The sequence below is a fragment of the Neolamprologus brichardi genome, chromosome 23 (assembly GCF_056152115.1).
Source record: "Neolamprologus brichardi isolate AB-2024 chromosome 23, ASM5615211v1, whole genome shotgun sequence".
In the NCBI taxonomy this organism is placed as follows: Eukaryota; Metazoa; Chordata; class Actinopteri; order Cichliformes; family Cichlidae; genus Neolamprologus; species Neolamprologus brichardi.
The window spans coordinates 15,325,379-15,349,237 of record NC_142125.1 but is presented as its reverse complement, the minus strand read 5'-3'; the positions used below and the strand labels follow the sequence as shown (position 1 = coordinate 15,349,237).

Sequence of the window (23,859 nt, the reverse complement as noted above, 5' to 3'; positions counted from 1 at the left end):
TCTTTGTTCTTTGCTCTACCTAGCCCCACAACCCTCCATCCAAGGACATATTATAAACAGATACTCTGCCCACTCACCACATGAGACATAGAAGGAAGTGGACTAGTTCTTTTTGTAAGGGAATTTGACACACAGATTCCCTTACAAATTAAAATATAATTATTTAAAAAATATATATTCCATAAAAATTTAAGCATTAAACTTTCAAATCTCAATAAAAGTAAAATACAATTAAAAATATTTTAAATATTTTTTTTTTAAAAAAGCAATGAAGAAAAATCTTGGTATTTGAGTTTAAATTGAAATTAAGGTCTTGGTACCATAAACACACGCCCCTCTTTAAATCACTATCTTGTCATTTTGGAGGGCTTTGTGCATCGTAGTAATCTCAGGATTTGAAGCTGCAATTTTCTTGGCATCTGGCTGCCTTTATTAGTAGCAAAGCAAGATGTGTCGGATTTTGGCTTGGCCCCTCCAGCTCCTCTGTGTTTGTCTTGGCTGTCTTTATTTGTAAATTTTTTATGCTGTCATAGTAGCTTTGTTATGCCAAAGATGTGGTGTCTTCACTTCACAAAAAATGAATGCAACAATAACCTAAATGGGAAAAACACTAGGAAACCACAAAACCTGGGAAACGCGAGGAGAGTTGAGCAGGGGCTCCACCGAGGGACAAGGGAACACTGAGACATTGTATATATACAATCTGTATATTGTATGTATTGTATATAAACAATGGGTAATAAGGAAAGTGAAAACACAAGGGAGCAGAGCAGGAATAAATTAAACATAATGACAGAGGAGAAGCAAACTGAACAAAATGCACATGAGACAAGGGGTGTCAATACAAAGCAGGAAGTGGCAGAGGTGATGACACGAGTCACATGACTTGGACTCGTGTCAGACTCGAGTCATTAATTTTATGACTTTAGACTTGACTTGAAAAAAATGTTCTAAGATTGTGACTTGACTTGGACTTTTACACCAATGACCCGGTACTTGAATTCGAATTGAACCGGTTTACTTGAAAAGACTTGATATTTCACCCCAAATCTAAAGTTTAACATGCATATTATATAGAAAGTGTGCCCCATTAATTCAATTCATTCATTCATTTATTCAAACCACACTCCGTACCAAGGGCGTAGATTTGGTTTTGGCATTGGTGGGGACGGATGATTCAACCACCGAACCCTTCCGTGTTTCTTTTTTGTTTTCCTTTTCATCTTTGCTTCTTGATAAAAAAAAAAAAAAAAGGAGAAATATACTTGCCTACATATGCTATTCTACATGCTTTTAAAACATTCAAAATCACAATTCATAGTTTTATATGTGAATTATATAATGTTAAATTACTATTAAACAAATGACTGACTAAGTATTTTAGACTTAAGTTTACTTCAGGTAAAGGTATCCTACAAAAATAAAAATAGCTTCAAACACAGTCATGACAATAAAAGAATATGATTTTAAGGACATAACAACATTACTTCAGTTATACTACACCAATATCACATTAGCACTAAGGGAACACTGAATGACCTGGTGTTTTTTGTCCATAAAACACTCATCTAAGATTACCACAAAGTAAAAGATCTCTCAGAAAGATTATGCAATATTTTAGGCACTACTGCCCCGATCAAATCAGTGAGCTGGGATTTTTTATTCTAAACATGAACTACAGCAACAGACATGGACTACTGATGTCCCACACAACAACTCAATGTCCACTATGTGAAGGAGCCAAACACATGCCTTCTCTCGTTAACTGAGATAAACTGCTGGAATATTTGTTTTACATCTATACTGTCCAGTCTCTCCTGGTGGACATGGCAACACATTATTCATGGTTACATACAATTTCAGGGCTCGCAAAATTTCAAAATCCCTGGTAGCCCTTTGGGCAGGGACTCTTCAGTTTCTGGTAGCCCAAAATAAATTTAAGTAGCCCGAATAAAAAAGAGAAATTTTTTGATTGATGTTTTGTTTCCTGTTTTGTTTCCTTTACAATATTATACATTAAAGTATAATATTGTAATGGAAACAAAACATTAATCAAAAAATTGTTGAAACACAAATTACAACATTGTATAAAAATTATAATCATCAACTCAAATACTTGGTTCTAATTAAACAGAAATTTCTATGAACTTGTAAGAACTGTGTAGGACATGAATCAGTCTGTGTCAGATCCTGAATTTGAAATTTCCACTGAAGTCACAGGTAAGAGGCAAGTGGAACAAAGATCTAGGCCATTTGCTTTTTTTTTAAGTTTGCCAAGACTGCTAAATTTTGCCAGTGGTAGTTTACTCTTTGCAACATAGTACACTGTTCTAAACTGATTTTTCAGGTTTATTTTTAGTATGTTATTTGCAATTGGTGTTTGTTCCGGGAAAGATATTGCAGACTGAGCAGTAATGCATTTCTTGCATTTCTCATGGGTTCTAATGGGGGCCTTTCTTAAAATTACTGTTCCCAGTAACAAAGGCGCTTGTCGACTCAGAAATCGAGGAAAAACCAACAACACACCCGGCAGAACATTATGTTATTTACACGGGTGCACGCATTCGCTGTCAAAATAAAAGACACACACCAGATAAGAAGTTGCAACGCGCACACCAAAGTAATTGTTTAAAGGAGCTTCTTCAACATCTTTAAAAGTTCTAAACAAATGTCTGTCCTCCTCCAGAAAATATTATTTACGCAAACACACTTCTTATCTTGTGCGCTCTTTTTATTTTGACAGCAAATGCGCACCTGCGGACCACTTATGTGCAGCCCTGGTTATATAGCTCGTCATATTGCAGCCACAGAAATTCCTTTGTCCATGAAACTATAAAGCTGCACTTTCTTTTTGCCTTATAGTCTGATTTGTCATAACTTTTCCGTTTTGTGGTAAGTTTTTCTTTGGCTGTCACTTCTTCACCCTGACCTGTCTTATTTGGCTCAGCAGAACTAAAATATATATCCTGCTGCTTTTACACACGCACTCACGTAACGCTCAGCGATTCTCTGCGAGATCAACCTCTCATATGTTTAAGCTTGCTGCCGGAGATTTCACTTGTCATGTTTGCATAGTAAGCTAACGACTGATAAGACAATATCAGAGGAATTGGTGCGCAAATTATCGTCACTTACCAATCAGTACTGTCGCTCTCTATACACAGTTCGCGCGATTGCAAAGTGAAAGCAAAAAACGCAAATTCTGGCTCACCGATGCCAATGACATAATTACCCAGCTACATTTCTGAAAGAATGCAAAAGCATTAACATATATTTTTCCTTCCTACGATAGGCCGACGGGCAGGGCAGAGATAGATTTTGGTAGCCCGACTGGAAAAAGCGCTAGCCCCTGGACGTCGGGCTAGCGATTTTGCGAGCCCTGTTAATTTTAGACTAATGTGGGCCAAAGCCTAAAACGATGTGCTGGGAGTTTGCTGTTCTCATCGGCTCAGATATTTGAAGTTTACACAGCTACATTCTCACCTGAAAATATGTTAAAAGTTTATTTTGTAACCCAGCAAGAGTAATAAGAGTAATGTTAAGTTAAGTGGCTGCAGTAGCAGTAGCCATTGTTGGAAACTGGAATTGGCTGGGCCAATCTGGGATATGGTTTGTCAATTTTGTTGTCTGGGTGGAAAAACGGGAGAAATTCGGGATTCTCCCGGAAAAATCGGAAGGGTTGGCATGCATCGCGTATCATAGCCTGTAACGTTATTGTGACGGACACATTTTATGTGTTAACTTGGCTTTAAGTGACTTACAGATTTCTTTGAAAAATACTTTCTTATATCCAGGTTCTTCCTTTTTACTGCCATCCTCCTCTCCTCCTTGCAGGTCCTCGCAGCGCAGAATTGCCGCTGCTAAAACTAAACAGAGCTCCCCGGAAGGCACAGCCAATCACGTTGGCCATATTTGTCACATGACGTAGGACTCCAGTAGAGAACGTAATTTAAGTCTTTCTGCACCGCTGGGTGAATGAGACGCTGACAGATCGTTTTTTTTTTCTTTCTATCGTGTTTGTTTTTCTTTACTGGAAGAGATCAAATTATTGGTGGGGACTGTTACGATATTACTTCAGGGAGCAGACATGACACCGTCTTAGGTTTTAGCCATCACTTTTTTTATTATATCTCTACACCACCCTCCGGTGGCTTCCACATGAACCGCACCTTAAACAACAACTGTTCACTCATATCATGACATCCCCCCCCCCCCCCCTCCTTTTTTTTTCAACAACAGGGGCAAACAACAAAGTAACTCACAACACCACTCAAGGCCCATGACCAGTGGAAAAAAAAGAAAGGGAGAAAAAAATGCTTCTTGGCATACTCACATTTCTCTCTAGTGAACATATTTTTTCTTCCCATTTTTTTTTTTTTAACTCAAAGCATATACTCAAAACATAATGGTCATTTTATTCCTCAATAAGCCTTCTGGGCTTGGAAACAATACGTCCACTCGCAGTTTTGGGTGGGAAACTTGGAAACTCTGTGGGAGTGACATTTTTGTGACATGTTTGGAATGAACACACAGACACACCACACCCAGAGGTGTGGTGTGTCTTTGTGTTCATTCCAAACATGTCACAACACACAGCGTAATGGCTCTGTGTGTTGTGAAATGTTTGGAATGAACACACAGACACACCACACCTGTGTATGTCACCACACCCAGAAATCGCTCCACATCTTTTTTGCACTCTGGTGTAGGCATTTTCTTTACTGCTTCAATGAACAGACTTGCCTGCTGATCCGTGGCTTCATCGGCGACAGTGTGCACTTTTCTCGATCAACACATTCTGGCAAAGTGATTCATTTTCCCACAGTTCTTGCACTGTTTGCCATAAGTAGGGCATTGGCGTGATACATGCTTAGTTCCACATCGTTTGCAATTAAATGTGCTTGCTTGGTCTTTGTCGTTCGGTTTCATCTTACTTTGTCTGTCTTTTTTCATGTCTGCTTATGTCTCACTGCATCTACGTCTTTACTTTCATGTGCAGAGACTTGAGCATTGTGATCCTCCTCATACATTTGCTTGATTCGTTTGCTTGATTTGAGCTTTTGTGGTCTCTCCGGTGGCTTCCACATGAACTGCACCTTAAACAACAACTGTTCACTCATATCATGACAGGGACAATTCAATTATCGCTGGATATTGGTGGGGACATGTCCCTTCCATCCATGCCAAATCTATGCCCTTGCTCCGTACGTATGTGTGCGTGAGCTGTAGCACAGCCAATCAAATTAACCAGATTTTTTAAAGAAAATAAAATGCTCAAAAATGCTGCAAGGAGTTATTTTTTTCAGGTACATAAACTATGAAGTAGTCAACAAGAGCAAGAGCAATGTCTGGGGAGACAAACTGGCAAACAAAATGAAGACAAGACTGACTTAACTGGGAGATATTGAAGAAAGGGCACAAAGAGGAAACAATGACATAAAAGGGGAGCATATAACACACAAGACAACCTAAACTGGAATACAGCTAAACTCAAGATCGGTAGAAACTACACTAGGAAACATAAATCACACAGACTGTCAGTTGCCTCTGGGGCTCCATAGGTAACTGATAGGTACTGGCAGGCCAAGCAAACTACAGCTTTTGCTGTGGCCGATGCAAATATTTGGGTGTGAGAAGAGTTCAGTGATCATAAAACTAGCATGGTGGTTCCTATCTTTAACAAGGAGGATCAGAGGGCAGGCTCAAGCTAAAGTGCCTAGGTGTAAGGTGACTCTCAAGGTCACCTTAAACTAGTACAGCAAAATAAAAACAGAAACGTTAAATAAAGTTAGTGTATACAGTCACAGCTATAAAACTAATCAAAGTAACAGTAGACTAGGACCAAATAATTATGAAGGGTACGTAGTTCTGAACAGACAGGTTTTAAGACATGATTCAAAAGTAGAAAGAGAGTCTAACTAAAGCTTGTTGCTCTGTCCCAGACTGTCTTGTTAATAATTTTACTTCTGTATACTGTCACTTGCCTCTGTCAGTGCGCCCCAGGGCAGCTGTGGCTACAATATAGTTTGACATCACCAGCGTGTGAATGGGTGAATGACTGAATGTAGTGTAAAGTGCTTTGGGGTCCTTAGGGACTAAGTAAAGCGCTATACTAATTTCTTTAGAAATAAAATTTTAACCATTAGAGAAAAAAATACTCATAATCATCTTACAGATGTAATATTATCTACAACTACATTCTATGGGACTCCATCTACAATTGGGGGCATATCATAGGAACGCGGAAGGTTATGTTTTGCTTTCCCATGGGATGCCTCAGGACGTGACAAATCGTTGGTATGTTACTCGTCGGGTGTTGGGAGTTCTCTGGTGTCCCATATGGAAAAGACATTTTTAAATCTTATAAAGTTTGTATCTGTCTTGTGTGAAACTTGTATGAGTGAAACAGATATAAGATCCCTTGAAAAATTATATAAATGAAACTTGTATGTTTGTAATGTCCTTTTTAGAAGAACACTGTATTCTAGAAGTTTTTCAATCTGGTTTTAAAGCTTTACATAGTACAGAATGTGCCCTTTTAAGAGTTTTTAATGATCTGTTTTTAGCAACTGACTCAGGTGACTGTGTTATTATCGTGCTTTTAGATTTAATAATAATAAAAATATTTTCCCCATGGGGAAATTCCTCTCTGCATTTAACCCATTCACTAAGTGAAGCAGTGGGCACTGGGCAGCCATTGGGCGCCCAGGGAGCAAGCGCCCAATGGCTGTGTAGGGACGGTATCTTGCTCAGGGGTACCCCAGGGTAGTCGTTCAGTGGATTCGAACCCCTGGCCTTCTGGTCATGGGGCCACCACTCTACCTACTGAGCTATCCCTCCCCCTAACTGCTGCCTTTGATACTGTGGATCCGAAAATTTTAATTTCCTGTTTAGAGCAGTTAGTGAGTGTTAGGAGTATCGCACTGCAGTGGTTCAGATCTTATTTGGCAGAGCAAACGTACTCTGTGAAACTTGGTGAGTTTGTATCCTCTGCTGCTTCTCTTCAAACATAATTCCAAAAAACCCCAAGAACAAACGTGGCGGAGATGCACATGAATACAGAGAGGCACTAAAAACTAATGTGCGATCATATTCATAGAATTGTGAGATTATTATATTATCTTATGCCATGTTATACCCCTAATTAAAGATTGTGAGATTATTAAGAGTTTTAGTTTGCATTATTCTCCTGAAGAGGTGATAACTATTAGATTTATTAAACTGATTTGTATTACATTAGACTGCTGATTTATTGTGAATGAATGATATTGTTTTATGATGCACTATACTGCTGAGTTATAAGAAATACTGTTTTCAGAGAGTCATGGCCTTATTTGTCTGATTAGAAGAGAAGAGAGCATACCAAAGAGGTTTTCTGCCCCATCTCATCAGGAGGAGACAAAACAGGCCGTCACTTAGGTTTTTACGACTAGGTGGGGGCCAACAGAGGCTATAAGAGGTTGAGTAACCCGCCACCATTTGGAGATTTGCTGTGTCCCCATCCGGATGGTTTATGCTCAAAAGTGTTGAATTGTGTGTAATAAAATAATTGTTGATTGAGCATTTATACGCCGAGTATTGTCCTTCCTTCAGCCCAAAGATCAAAAGAATTGGAGGATTTAACAGTATCCTTCATGTCCCAACATATCCCAGACTTCATAGCACGGCGGTGTGTGTGGATAATTTTGCCGACAAAAACGGCAGACGAGTTAGACCCATTTCACAAGCCTTCATTTCCTCCATTCCTCCATCTATTTGTTGTTTTTGTGAAACAGGAAAATCAGCGAAGAGGCAGCACGTAGGTCAAAGCACGTAGGCTGGAAATTGCACTAGCAATAGCAATAGCATCCCACCCCGTATAAAATCACTGCAAAGTACTATAAGTATATGTACTATAAGTTTTCAAAGGTGTGTTTAATTAGTATAAAAGCGCACGTACAAGCAAGTTCAAGCAAGTTCAAGCAAAACCTTTAGAAAGAACTTACTGTTTTATCGTTGTTTATAGGGGGAGTGCATTCTTCCGGCTTCTGCTCCCATTATGTAAACGCATCATTAAAGGGAAAGGGAAAGGAAACACGTGGGTATAAGGAATTCACTTGGCAAAGCAGCAGCTGTAAGCAATCTGTAAAATCAAAACAAGACATATTATATGATCAGATTACCACAGACAAATATCTCTCTTACTTTACTTCAGTGGTTCCCAAACTTTTTTTGCTGGGCCCCCCTTTGTTTTACAAGAAAAATGTTTGCGCCCCCCTCGCGCGCGCATGTGCACACGCACACACGAACACATCCTCCAACCACATACACCCATATTTTGCTCCATTGCGGTTTATTTCACACCTCAAACATTTAGTAAACAATTAAGCAAATACAAGTAATCTGCAATAAATTACAGGTAGTAAGAAAATAAACTACTAACTCTTTTACAATAAGTCGAAAACGCAGCTGTTTCGTCCACACGTAAACGGCGTTTGGAATCACCAAAAACTGAGATTTTTTAAAACTCCTTTTTTGCGTTTATGTGTGGACGAGGATTACAGAGTTCATCACGCAACGTCAAAGGTATGTGCCTTTTTTTCACGTCACGCTGTGCGTCACGTTATTGTTTACATGAGATGAATTGCAGAATAGCAGATAGAGACAAAATACTGTTAATCTGACTATCTTCAGGTTTTACATGTTTACATATACACACGCAGCTATTGTCCCTCTATTTAGAAAGGCAGAGGCGTCACTACATGTAACTACATGTAAAATAATTATTTTACATGTATAATTATAATTAGTTGTTTTTTTTCCTGTGTAATAATATTCAACATTGCTATCAATACATTTTTCAATCCCTCTGCAAAATGGGTTCAAAAACATAAACAACTGTTGGATGCTGTTTGTCCATGATGTGAACCGGGGGAACAAATCGTGGCAGGATCAGCCTGATGTTATTTATATCCTGCTGTAACTTTGCTGTATAAAGAGCTAACGTCTCCAAAATGTCAGGAGTAGTTAGTCATTACAACAAGTGTTTGTGAACTTTTTTGTTTTGTTTTTTCCTTTTCATCCCCCCCCCCCCCCCCCCTGCAATGGCTCTGTGCTCCCCCTAGGGGGCGGGCCCCACACTTTGGGAAAGTCTGCTTTACTTCATGTCTGGCTTTCTATCCGGTCGTTAAGTGATGACGTGACAAATCCTACTTCCGGGCCTAAAGTAGTCTGCGTTTAATATGGCTTTTGTGTCGTTAACATGTTTAATGTTTTGTATTTTCTTCTATTTAATCTCAAAAAGCTCCTAAAACAGTCAGTGATCACTGTTGACCTCCCTCGGCTTTTATTACCGCTAATCATTTATTTAAGCTCAGTTTTTAAAACCTTAGGATGTAACTACAGCCCAGCCCATGCAGCAGTATATGAATGACTAACCTCGTATTGTGGATGGATTATCTCAGTTGTTCTCCTGGCTGAAGTTTGGTCCTTTTACAGCATCCTGCCATGCGATTACATTTGTTCCTGACCACCGAGAACACTCACGTTAACTTTTATCGAGTGGAAAAAAAGTTAGCTTGTTTATATTATGCTAACATAGCTGTGTCACTAGCGGTCACGTAGCACATCATCACAGTACGTGATGATTGTGGAAGAGATGCTACATTGTGCATCTCTTCCACAATGTAGCCTGCAATTATTTTTTTAAGCTCACCTTCAGATGCTTTCTGTGCTGCTGAAGTAAAATGGATGAGTCAGCCTTCAACCACCTGGTGGCTTGTTAAAGAAACTACAATAACATTTGGTAATCATTCCCATGACCATTCCTTATAAATATGGTTCTAATATATTAATATATATATATATATATATATATATATATATATATATATATATATATATATATATATATATATATATATATATATATATATATATATATATACACATATACATACATACATATATATGTATATGTGTATATATATATATATATATATACACATATACATATATATGTATGTATGTATGTGTATATATATATATATATATATATATATACATATATATATATACATATATATATATATATGCACATCTTTAAGTCTTCCTCTGCTGAACTTCTTCTGAACCATAAAGAAACTTTCCTGAACTTTATCTTCTAACACTGGCCTGATGTTTCACTGTCAGTCTGGAGTTTGGCTCATGGTGAACCTGCACACGTCCTGTTGAATTTGACAGACACACAATAGAAGCGTCAGTGGAAATCAAACAGGAAAATCAATGGCCTGGAATCAGTCAATGTGTTTTTCTAGCTTTCCTTTTTATAGGATCAATATTTTCTTTATTTCTACTCATACACTGTGTGTAGAAATAAACGTCTGACAGTGAGGATGATATCCCTGAATGTAATAAATCATATTTTCTGTTGAAAGTAGAAAAAAGTAGAGCACACACAGAGCTGAAAACTGGTGCCTGTTTGATTTAGTCCTTGAAGCAGAGGTGGTGTTTTTACTGAGATTTTCTAATGATGTTACAGTGTGTGGCTCTCTCTGAATGTGTGCGGAATAAACTGAAGCAGTGCTGTAAAAGCATCCTTCAGTCATTACAAGGCCCAGTCCAAAAGACCAGCCAATCAAAATGGGAATTCCTGAGCCTGGCAATGCCTGGAAGCAGCAGGTATGCCACATGTGGCAGCTGAGGTCATGTGATCCATCATGGCTGAATAAGTGGACATCCAATTGTACTCAGTGTATCATATATTAAAGACATTCAGCATCTCTCATGTTTGTGTCATTCTATAAAAACAGCTGCTTTTAAAACTGATCCAATCACAGAAACCTGACCTTCCATACTGATCAGATCAGTACGTACAGCTCTGATGTCACTAACATCTCCTTGAACTCTTCATTGATGGTGATTTGTGGCCCTCTGCTGCTGAGAAGATGAACTGCATGATGTCAGTTTAATGAGCACAGATGACATGAAGTGTTTTTAAATCTGCTTTTTCTAATTGTTCAGGGTCCTGCTCCAGGAAACAGCTTCAACAAACTCTGGCTATCGAAATAAGACCTTAGTCTGAGTTTTTAAAAAAGCTCTTCTTTTCTTTTCTTTCTTTTTTTTCCCGCCTGTCGCGTTTGGTTCTTTTGCCATCAGAATTATTGTCTAAAGGCCAACGGGTTTACTTTACCAAATGGACCATCCTGGCCTTGCCTTGTTGGTCTATTTGATTCACCTTTGTTTTTATTGTTTATTAGGGCCCGAGCACTGAGAGTGCGAAGGCCCTATTCTATCTGCTCCATTTCTTCTTATCATTATTCAGGCAAGACAAGTGCCTTTTTGAGGGCCTAAACATGCTCAAAAACTCATGAAATTTTGCACATGTGTCAGGTCTGGTGAAAATTTTTGTATTTTAATGGTTTTACATATGAGCATTGGAAAATGGCTCTGGAGCGCCACCTATGCCTTGTTAAATGAAGCCCTACGAACACATAGTTTCAGCTACATGTATGAAATCTGGCACGCATATGTATCAAGCAGACTCTAAAAAAAGGTCAATGGGCCCATTGACGCAAACCCAACAGGAAGTCCGCCATTTGGAAGTGAAGTTGACATTTTGGCTCTAATTTTGCCATTTCCACGCCTGGTAAGCTTATGTAAGATATCAAAATGTGCAAAAAAGTCTCTTGGAGCAATATTCCAAATCCAACAGGAAGTCAGCCATTTTAAAATTAATGTGTAATTTTGGCATCATTTTCAACTCTTATCAGGCCTCGTACTTTGACAAACTCCTCCCAGGGATTTCATCAGAACGACCTGATCTCCAGTTTATGGAATCTAAAGACCTTTGTGATGTTAAATTGCGAAGATTTTTACGTTCAGGGAAATGGAGTGGTCATGGTGGCACGTGGAGTTTCAAATCACTCGCCAAAAAGCAGTAATCTGCTGTCACTCAAAAACACAATGTCCCGTCTCTCCCAAACTTCACAGGCATGAGTCGAGAGTCAAGCTCAAAAATATTTGATATGCGATTTGTCAGTAATGGTTAGAGCGCCACCTAGTGAGAAGACTATAATCATCATTGAACGAGATGAAATTTTAGCTGGTGGTTCTACGTATGAATTCCATGAATGTGACATCAGATTAGAAATGCTGGGTGTAGGTGTTGGGCGTAGCTCAGGGCCCTCTTAACGCTGCTTGCAGCTTTAATTTTTTTTAATTTTTTTTTTTTTGTCTCTTATCGCTCCCTCAGTCAGCTGATGACTCTGAAACCACTTCAAGCCTTTGGTATTTTACAATTTTTGCAGATTTTGAGTCTGATGTTCATTTATTCACAGCTGAGGAGTAACAAATATGTCAGAATTTCTGGGTTTGCAGAATGTTTGTCTTTTAAAAATCTACTTTTAGCAAACAATCAAACCCAGACAGTCATTTTTTTAAAGCCACACTTATGTAAAACCAGAATTCTTTCTGCACAATAAGTCAGGTATTTTGCAAGTTATATAGTATGTCTGAGAGATTTTGTTTTTTCCTTTTTCATATCAGGTTGAACTGATTCAGCTATACAGTGTTAAGTAAAGTGAGTTTTGAAATGTGTTTTTAATGATTCTGTGGGAGGAAAGATGGGAAATGGTCGTTAAACTAAAATAAACTGAAACCAGCTGGAATTAAGAGGAATGATGGTAAACAGAAAGGTTATCAATTAACTTCATCAACCATTAACCGAACATCTTTTATCTATTTTAAATCACCGAGCTTGCTTACCAAATACAGCACATTAATCTCACTCTTTTTGACTTTAGAGCAGAGGGTAAACTGGTGGTAATCCTTTACAGCCTCCTAATTAGGACTGCTGGGCTTAATATAGAGGAGTCACAGCTTCACATGTTATACTACAAACAACTTGGTTTTACATTTTCTTTCTAACATTTTGTTGCATAAATGATTGTACTACCAAATAAACACAAGTTGCCTGTCAAAAAGAAGTGGTGACTGTTTAATAAAGATTGTTATTTATTAATTTATTTTGGTCACTGTATCCACATATATGAGCCATATGGCCTTTATAAAACCATCAGTTCAAACCACTTATTACACCTAAATATTTGGCATTTGTTTACTGTGTTAATTATAACATTAAGATGGCACCTTATAACAGTTTCATAGGCCCTGTTTAAGTCTGGATTCCATTCACCATCACAGATCACTGTATCCAACACAAATATAATCAGTATATGAAAGTGTGCTGATTAAGTACATGAAAAAACTGAGTACACACCTCCATAATACTCTGAAAATGTCAATAATTGCAGTAATATCATCTTATATGTGAGTAGTAATACAATGGCACTTTTTTTGCCCCCCACCCCCCACCACCCCACACCTCCCACCCCTTCGCACCTAGACAAATGGTAGGGGGGGGTGTAGTAAGGTTGTTGGCGGGAAACAGGACCTCCAGAGCAGGTGTCTTTTGTCTCTTCGAGAACTCTGGGAAGTAGCAAGGGAGTGTTAACCTTAAGGTGTGAAACAGGTGTGTACTGAGGCTACTTCATGTCAGACTAATTTTATAAATCTGACAATATCTCAGCTTGCTGCGATGCATGCAATTTATTTTAAAAACGGCACAAGTGGGAATTTCTTCTGAATGGGTAATGTCGGCATGTTCACAAGCGTTTTATTTAATCAATCCCCCTAGTTTTAATTTAACACTAGGTTTACTAACCTGCGCAAATTTGCGTAACTTCCCTAAACCCAACTCCCCCTAGAATTACTGGCTTTTTTATTTTCTGGTGCAAGTCCCGAGGTGTTAATCACCCCTGCTGAGATTTTCACAGGTCGTCAGCTCGTTTCTCCTCCAGCTTTTGTTGTGCAAACCACCCATTATCCTTGAGGCCTGGCACATTTGCATTTGTTTACTCTGAGTTGCTCAGAATCAAGTCAGGCCAAACCTCTGTGTTACAACTTTCAGAAATGCCTGCCGTATCTATACAAAATATCCCACACATTGACTGACCTGCAAATATAAAAGACCCACATTCACACCTCATTGCCATATTACATATGGGTTATATAAACCCATTTAGAGTGAAGTTCATGTAAATTTACCATTCTCTATTTGTTTATCTTCTGACAACGTAAGATTACAAGTGTGCTCCAAAGCTTCCTTTGCCTGTTAGACGTGGGAATGCTGCAGACCATCAGAGAGTGCACGGTACATCAAGCCCGCAGAACCGAGCCGGACTGGAATTTGTCAGTTCATGAACTGATGGCATTCATTTCAATCCTGTTTGTAAGAGCAATCATGTGTCCTGTTGGTGCCATTGTGGATTGCTGGTCAGGAGGATTTCTGGTGTCAGTAATCAAAGAGACAATGCCCCGAGATAGATTCATTTCAATTATGCAACACCTTCGATTTGATGACAGGGACACGCGGGCAGAACGGGTGAAAACAGACAAATTTGCGGCGATCTCAGACATCTGGACACGCTTCAACGAGAACTGTGCTAAGAGTTTCACTCCAGGAGAACACATGACCATAGATGAACAGCTGTTCCCTACCAAGGTTCGTTGTCCATTCACACAGTATATTGCAACCAAGCCAGACAAATTTGGGATCAAGTTCTGGATGGCCACGGATTTGGACACCAAATATGTCTGCAGTGCATCTCCTTACTTGGGAAAGGACCCCAGTCGTCAGAAGGCAGAGAGGCTGGCAGAGAACGTGGTCATGAAACTGATGGAGCCGTTTTTGGATGATGGGAGAAACGTCACAACGGACAATTTCTTTACTTCACTGTCACTGTCGCACAGACTGCTGCAGCGCAAAACAACGTTACTGGGCACGGTGAATAAAGTCCGGCGTGAACTTCCTCAACTTGCAAAAGATACTGCAAAGCGAGAGGTATTCTCCACTTCAGTGCTTAGAGGTGGCGGTGTCTCCTTGACAATTTATGCACCTAAAAAAACAAGACTGTGTGTGTTCTAAGTTCCATGCACCAAGACGTGACGATCGGTGACGACAGAAAGAGGAAACCCAACACGATAGCAGACTATAACCACATGAAGGTATGTGAATGTGTGTACAATTTTAAACCAGTGCTACAATGTTTTCTGATGTGTGCTATACAGGCCTATAGAAAAAAACATATACTCATGACTCTCTCTCTGCTTTTACAGTGTGGTGTAGACGTGTTGGACCAAATGGCACGGATGTATTCCGTAAGAGCAGCAACACGCAGGTGGCCAGTAGCGGCTTTCTACAATATGCTGGACCTGGCGGCGGTGAATGCCTACATTTTGTACAAGGCATGTACAGGGTGGACAGGCAAAAGAAGATTGTTTCTGAGTCTTCTAGCTCAGCAACTTCGTTGCTGATTCATGCACCTCAAGGAAATATTAGCACAGAGGCAGGCTGCTGAAGCTGCTGCAGCTGCTGTGCCAGGGACTGTAAAGACAACGCAGTGCCAGGTGCAAGAGAGCTGCAACAGGAATCGCAGCAGGTTTACCTGTGCAACATGTCAGAAATTCACTTGTGCCAAATGCAGGGATGATGGACACTGGGTCTGCAAACGCTGTAAAGTCGGAAATACTTTGAAATAAAAAAGACTTGTGTACCCATATATTGTGAATGTGTGTCTTTTCTATGTAGGTTGTAACACAGAGGTTTTGCCTGCCTTGGATCTGAGTAAACAAATGCCAATGTTGCACAAACACACACACACACACACACACACAGCAAATCTGCATTTATTTGTCCCACAAGTGGAAAATCTGCATTGTCATTGCAAAAAAGTGGACAGTGCAAGACAAAAGCAGCTAAATAAAAACTGTACAAAGAGCACGGTATAGAAAGTGCACTATACAAACAATCTGGAAACATAAATATGGATACGTGTATTCAAAAATATTGGTGTATGTATACACACACACACACATCTATATCTACATATATATATCTATATATCTATATCTATATCTCTAATATATATATATATATGTATATATATGTATATATATGTATATATATATATATACAGATATATATATACAGATATATATATATATATATATATATATATATATATATTTATACATACATACATACATATATATATATATCTATATATATATAGATATATATATACATATATATACATATATATACATATATATATATATATTAGAGATATAGATATAGATATATAGATATATATAGATATATATAGATATAGATGTGTGTGTGTGTGTGTGTGTGTATAACTAGACTTTATGCATAATATGTAAGGTGTGGCTATATAAATATATGTACAACTCTGTGTATATGTGTTTATGGGCAGGCATGCAATGTAGTGACAAGGATTGACAAGAACTACCATGGTGTATTGTACGCTGCAAGTAAGGAAGGAAAGTAGCCTTGCAGGGAAGGAAAGACCTGAATCTCTCATGGTTGGGGGTTGGGGGAGGGTGTCTTTGCACAACAAAAGCAGGAGAACAATGGAGCTGAAGACCTGTGAAAATCTCAGCGGGGTGCCAAGAGGTGTTAGGGTCGGGGGGGGAATTTACGCAAATCTGCGCAGGCTAGTAAATCTAGTAGTAGGGACTGCAGCAGGGAAAAAAAGGCTCAGTAATTCTAGTGTTAACTAGTTTTTTCACACATCTACTGGGTTTCTTTCCAGGGTTGATGCGATCATTTTATTTAAAAATCGGGATTTCGCAATGTTGAACTAAGAATGAGACAAAGCCACCTAGGCAAATGGTAGGGGGGGATGTAGTAAGGTTGTTGGCGGGAAACAGGAACGTCAGAGGACCCCACATTCATCTATTGGAGGACTCTGGGAAGTAGCAAGGGAGTGTGAACCTTAAGGTGTGAAACAGTTGTGTACTGGCATTGTTCCTGGAGAAGGTATTTAACTGAGACCTATGCTATGCTCAGGGTGAACTCTGCATTCGTCGCGACAACACCACTTTCTTTGAGATCATCAAAACTATCATCGTTCTTTATAACATGGACATCTTAAACGGTAAGTAAAACAAAACCTATTATTGTATTTTTAAAAGTGTTATGTTAACATATTATAGGATATTCAAACGATCTTTTTCCTAAAACAAAAGCTTAATTTTTAGGAGTTCGGGAGAACAGCACAGCACCCTTTTCTTTAGAAACGGGAGCTTTTACAGATGGTACAACTTCTCTAACAGGCACAAGGTGTGTACAGAATTACGCGATTTTTAATCGTATGTATGTTTTAAGCTTGCGATTGTTTTAAATTATATAATAACAGAGTTTTTCTTTGATTTGTTCCAGGGTTAACAAACTGAGCAGGAAAACATTCAGACACCGTGACCACAGAGCCCATCCTTACAAAAGGTATGTATACAACGGGGTGTATAATTGTGTATTTTAAAAAACAGCAAATGGGTTTAAACAATTCCAAATGTTCTAAAACCGACCGTTTTACACATACAGAGCCAAGCCAGAGAACCTTATGTGCGGAGAACCAGGGCCGTCGGGAATAACGCACACTACAAGGTAAGCATAGGTATATATAAATTAGATAAAAAGAGATGGAGAGGGAGACACGCTTATTCTGTTTGAAATGGGTACATGTATAAATGTTTTAACACATATCTATCTTCACAGACTGCAGCACAGTACCCCTCCTCATAATGATCAGGACACCGTACTCCAGACGTTTTTGGAATGTTTAAACAGTATCGACCTCCCAGAACAACAAAAACCTGGAGCTTTGTGCAACAGTGGAGAATCAGAAGTGATCTTCATCAGCGGACCTGCAACACCCCCGAGTGAGTGCTTGCCTCGTGATTTCTCTGATGTTTTTGAGTACAGTATATCAGATTTCGATCTTGTTCATATACCCACCACACCAGAATGTGTCAGAAATAGCATTGATTCACACATAGATTTTGAAGACGACGGTATAACAGACTCTCAAATATCAGCGGCGTATGATGCTTACATGAAGGTTTCAGACGCTCAGCCTGCTGAACAGAGTCATATAGCTTCATTAGCTGATAAATTATGTTTGATTGAAGCTAGACTCAATCAATACCACCAAGAAGCACAGATACAAAGGCAACAGTTTATCAAATTCATAAAAAAAGTGTGTAGTACATTAGACATCATCTGCAGCAAAATTTCAAGTCCCTGACTTTTAAAATCCAGACCATGGACCCTCCAAATAAATTATTTAAGCATAATAACGGAACCTCCACTCCTGTTAGATGTTTTGACTTAGAGACTTTTATGCAGTGGGCTGAAGAAACAGATAACAAATTAGACAATATTATAGCTAGACTTAATAGTGTGCCTGCATCAGCCTCATCTGATACACATCCTCGTCAGACTGTTCCTACGCCTGCTATTGCCGATGGGGCTATTGTTGTTGTTAATAATAGTGATAGTACATCAGGTGTTGCTCGGACCACTGTTGTTACTGATGCTAACCGTATTGCTGCTGCTGCTGGTGTTATTGAGTCTGTTACCGCTTCTACTAGTACTACAGACACACATGCGTGTCCGGGCACCACTGCAACACCACACACCCCCTCAGTCATTGTAAATTTCTCACAAAGTGATACTATCGTGATTGAGCCCGTTGTGCAATCTGGATCTGGCAGGCGCTCCCAGCCACACATTAGAGAGATACCTAATTTTAATGCTCGCGAATTGCGTGAGCGCCTTGATTTTAGGGGTATAAGTCTTGATCATCCAGAACAAGTACCTGAGCGAGTGCGCGAGTGCTTAGCCAATGTGGTAGACCGAGCTGTGGCTGGATCTCAACAGGGCAGTGTTCTAAACGTGGTCCTGCGTGGCCCCTCGCTGGCTTCAGATGTTCAGGCTGTTTTAAACGCTGATGATCGGTATGATCCAGAGCTGTTTCTCGATCGAATTGCACAAGTTATGCAGAGTAATGATGAATCTATCGGTGATGATGAATTAGAGTTTATTGTCACGGTAGCTCAGAACAGTAGTGGTGGGGCTCGCTTAAGACTGGCACAAATCCCTTATGATGAGATTCTCTCAAAGAAAGGCAGACATTTATACACACCAAACAACACACACAACAATTTGTGCTTCTCCCTATGTATAGCACATTCATTAAACTCATCAGCCTCTGAGCTAGAAAAACTCGCTACAGCTAAACGGATGCATGCTGAAGTAGGTCTATGCGACACACAGCAAGTATCATTCACCGATGTCAGTAAATTTGAGAAGCACTTCAACATTAAGATTGTAATCTATTACCACACAGAAGGGCGTAAACGCCTGGAATGTTTTTTCACACATGAAGAGCCAAACACAAACACGTTGATGATGTATCTCCATAATCAACATTACCACATGATTTTAAACCCAACCGCTTTTCTTGGTGCATCCTATGTGTGTAATTTCTGTTACAGTACATATAATACAGCATTACACCATAGCTGTAAACATAGATGTAACACATGTTATACACTCTGTCAACACCACAGGGGTCCCACAGTGAAATGCAGCGACTGTAACCGCATCTGCAAATCACAACACTGTTACCAGCAACACAAATTACCTGAATTAAAACACAACATGATCCCCTGTGATAATATGAAACATTGCATGCACTGTGGCACCACATATAGAGAATCCAAGAAATCGCCACACAGATGTGCCCAGCCTAGATGCGAGCACTGCCGCGAGCCTAAATTACCCGGAGACTCCGACCATCAGTGTTTCATACAGCCTGTTGAAAAACAGAAGCCTAGCGATAAATACATTTTATATGATTTCGAGACTAGGTACCACAACGGTAAACACGAGGCTAACTTTGTGTGTGCGTCTGATCTGAAGGGCAATAAGTTCACATTTAACACATTAAAGTGTGTGGAGGCGTTTGTGCAACATTACAGACGCCCAAGGTTTCGTGGGTACACGTTCATAGCACATAATGCATCTGGCTTTGACAACTACATACTCCTCGAGTACTTTGTCAGACAGTGCATAACACCTAGTGTCATAATGAGCGGCAGCCGTGTGATTTTGATGTATGACAGGGACTATGACCAGCAATGGATTGATTCGTTCAGCTTTTTGCCCATGGGCCTTGCCAAAATACCCTCTGCTTTAGGTTTTCAAGACCTGCAGAAGGGCCATTTCCCACACAGGTTTAATACGAGGGATAATGAGCATTATGTGGGCCCGTACCCAGACCCCTCCTTCTACGGCTATGAGCACATGTCTGAAAGCGATAAGGTGCGATTCATGGAATGGTACCAGGTTGCCTCACAGAATCCCTTTGATTTTCAGGCTGAACTCAGGCGTTACTGTGTTAACGATGTTGATGTCCTGCGTAAAGCATGCAGCATTTATCGTGACACGTTACTGGGTTGTACACAAGTTGATCCATTCATGTATACCACCTTGGCTGCATTTAGTATGGGTGTGTATAAAACGCTGTTTCTGCCTAGAGACACGCTCGCTCTCACGTATGACGGGGCATACGTTGAGCAGAATAAGACGTTTTCTAACGTCTCTATCGAATGGCTTCAATACGTGTCCCACACCACCAACAAAGTGGTAAAACATGCTCTCAGAGGAGGCGAACAGAGGGTTGGACCGTATTTTGTGGACGGTTTTGACCCCACAAGTAATACAGCTTATGAATTTGCAGGATGTTTTCACCACGGCTGTGTTAAATGTTACCCCGAGAGTGAAGTTAATCCTGTCAGCAAAGCATCCTATGGACTGCTGCATCGCATGTTTTGTGACAAAGTTGATGCACTGAGATCACAACACAGTGTGAGCGTAATAGTGATGTGGGAATGTGAATGGGCTGCCTTGAAGCAGACAGACCCTGCAGTTGTGGCTTTCATGCACACATACAGAAAGCCAGAACGCATGAATCCCCGAGACGCCCTTTTTGGAGGTCGCACAAATGCTATAAAGCTGTACCACAAGACTGGTTGTGATGAAAAAATATTTTACTATGACTTCACCAGTCTCTATCCCACAGTACAGTCTAAAAAAGACTATCCTGTAGGACACCCTCAAGTCATTTACACCAACTTTGACAAGCTAGAAAATTATTTTGGCTTTGTTAAATGCACAGTGCTCCCCCCTAAGGGTCTTTTTCACCCCGTCCTTCCCTACAGGTGCCACGGAAAACTGATGTTTCCGCTCTGCAGCATGTGTGCTGAAGACCAAAACCAGCATACTGCATGTGGGCACAGGGACAGTGAGCGGGTGTTGAAAGGCACTTGGGTCTCATTTGAGCTTGAAAAAGCTGTTGAGAAGGGATACAAGGTTCTTGCTATTGATGAGGTGTGGCATTTCCCCAATAAGACCGATACATTGTTTAAAGACTATGTGAAAGCCTTCCTAAAACTCAAACAGGAGGCCTCGGGGTATCCTGAACACATCAAGACACCTGACGAACAGAAGAAGTACATAGACGAGTATTATGAGAAGGAGGGAATAATGCTAGACCCATCCAAGATTTGTGTAAATAAAGCTGTTCGTAACTGTAACAAGCTGTTGCTAAACTCGTTATGGGGTCGTTTCAGCATGAGGTCAAATATGGTATCATCTGAGCTCATTACAGACCCTTCCAGATTTAGCCAGCTAATGTTTAGCGACCAGTACGACGTGCGTCAGTTTTGTTTCATCTCTGACGACGTCGCAATGGTGCAGTGGCGGCATGCTGATGGTAGAGCTTCCCGTGTGAAGGACGTTAATGTCTTTGTCGGGGCCATGACCACTGCACACGCCAGACTCATGCTGTATGATTTGCTAGACAACTTGCAGCAGCGCGTGCTGTATTGTGACACGGACAGTGTCATTTTCACGGCACGCCCTGGCGAGTGGATGCCTCCTCTAGGTCCGTTTCTGGGGGATCTCACAAGTGAATTAGACTGTGGAGAGGGTGGTGTGGAGGATTACATAGCGGAATTTGTTTCCGGAGGGCCAAACGCGGGCTACGCGTATCACACATCGCTGGGCAAGACCCAGGTCAAATGTAAAGGCGTGACACTGAATGCATTAAACTCGAAAGTTGTCACCCACGACTCCTTGAAAGGTTTAGTCCACAAGTTTGTAACCAATCAGACATCAGACGCACACCTAGTTGCCGTGTCTGATAGCATCAGACGCGATAAAAAGAATCTTCATTTGAAGAATAAAACCATTGTGAAAAAAGTTAAAGTTGTTTACAATAAGCGCCGTGTGCTCCCAGACTATACAACCGTACCTTATGGATTTTAAATTAGAACAGGGGTTTGACGCCCGGTTGCAGCACCCGTTCAGTATGGTGGTCAGCGGTCCCAGTAACTGTGGGAAGACTTTTTTTGTTAAAAGCATAATTGAAAATTCTTCCAGGATTATATCATGCAGCATTGACAATATTGTATATATATACTCATGCTGGCAGCCATTATATGACCAGCTTCTTAAGATAAGAGACATAAACTTTGTTAACGGTATACCCGAATCTCTTGCTGATGACACCCTTCTCCCTGCAGAAAAGAACAATTTGTTAATTATAGACGATGTAATGAACGATGCAGCTAACAATTTAGAAGTACAAAATGTGTTCACAAAGTATGTGCATCATAGGAATTTGAGTTGTATATATCTAGTTCAGAATTTGTTTATTCAAGGAAAATCCAGTAGAACCATTTCCTTGAACACTAACTATCTAATATTGTTTAAAAATCCGAGAGATAAATATCAGGTTATGCTTTTAGGTAGGCAAATGTTTCCGGGTAATACTAAATATTTTATAGAAGCGTTTAATGATGCCACATCCACAACATACGGGTATCTTTTAATAGACTATAAAGCTAAGACCCCGGACTATTTAAGACTCAGAACAAATTTACTATCAGAGCGTCCGGTTGTTTACATTCCAAAACAAAAATCAGCAAAGAGGTGAAAGGATGTCATCACGCATGCGGAGGAATCTGTCTCTGTTGGAGATGATATACAGGGCTCCTCCTACTCTACGCAGAGTTATTATTAGTAATTCAAACTTAGATTTTATCAATGCGCTGTGTGAGATAGCCTTTAATGTATTGCATGGTAACATTCCACTGACCAATCAGCAGTACAAACAGCTGAAAAAGAAAAAATCAATAATCAGACTGATTGCAGACAAAAAAATAAAAACTTTGAAAAAGAGAAAGACAATCAACCAATCTGGAGGGTTTTTACTACCGCTATTAGGGGCTGCAATCCCTTTCATAACCAGTCTGATAGCAAACAGGTGAAAATGGAACATGTACAAAAGATGTTTTTGGTACCCCAACACCAGTTGGACTTAATAAAGCAACAGCAGCAGCAGCAGCAAACAGGCAGCATCAGACAACAGTCTCAGAACGAGTTGGACAAGGAGATGTTACAAGTGTTACAAGATTCTGACATAGATGTGTATGAGAAGGCTAAAAAATACAGCGATATTCTCCAAAGATACCTTACCCTTGTGAGACAAGGTGCCCGTGAAAAGAATGTATTGTCTTTATCATTACCTGAACAATCGGCGGACACATCGCCTGTTCATGGTGATGCAGGGGGTGAGGAATCTTGTTGCGGAGAATGTTTTAACACACATACCTAAAAAGGAGTAGGAGGAATGCAGAACTTATTCTATCAGCGGTGAGCCGTTCGCCACACTTGATCTCTTACAACGACAAAGGCGAAATTGTTGTTGATAAACACACCATCCCTGGTTCACACATTTATGATCTAATTAAAGGCGTCACAACCACACACACACCCTCTGAGGGTTTGAGACCTATCGGCTGGACAGAGTTTTTAAAAGCTGTCTCAGATTTAAACGTACCATTATCAGCCATATCTAACACAGGCATACGTAAGACCGTCGCCAT

At 40.0% G+C, this 23,859-nt stretch overlaps 1 protein-coding gene across 1 annotated transcript; it reads left to right on the top strand.

Annotated features, from left to right (window-relative positions):
• Nucleotides 1-16,984: 16,984 nt before the first annotated feature.
• Nucleotides 16,985-18,237, top strand: LOC148096026 (uncharacterized). Its single transcript, XM_087836767.1, has 5 exons — nt 16,985-17,000; nt 17,104-17,185; nt 17,285-17,347; nt 17,447-17,509; nt 17,621-18,237. The coding sequence occupies exons 1-5, from the start codon at nt 16,985-16,987 to the stop codon at nt 18,147-18,149; spliced, it is 753 nt and encodes a 250-aa protein (XP_087692893.1). The 3' UTR covers nt 18,150-18,237.
• Nucleotides 18,238-23,859: the final 5,622 nt, after the last annotated feature.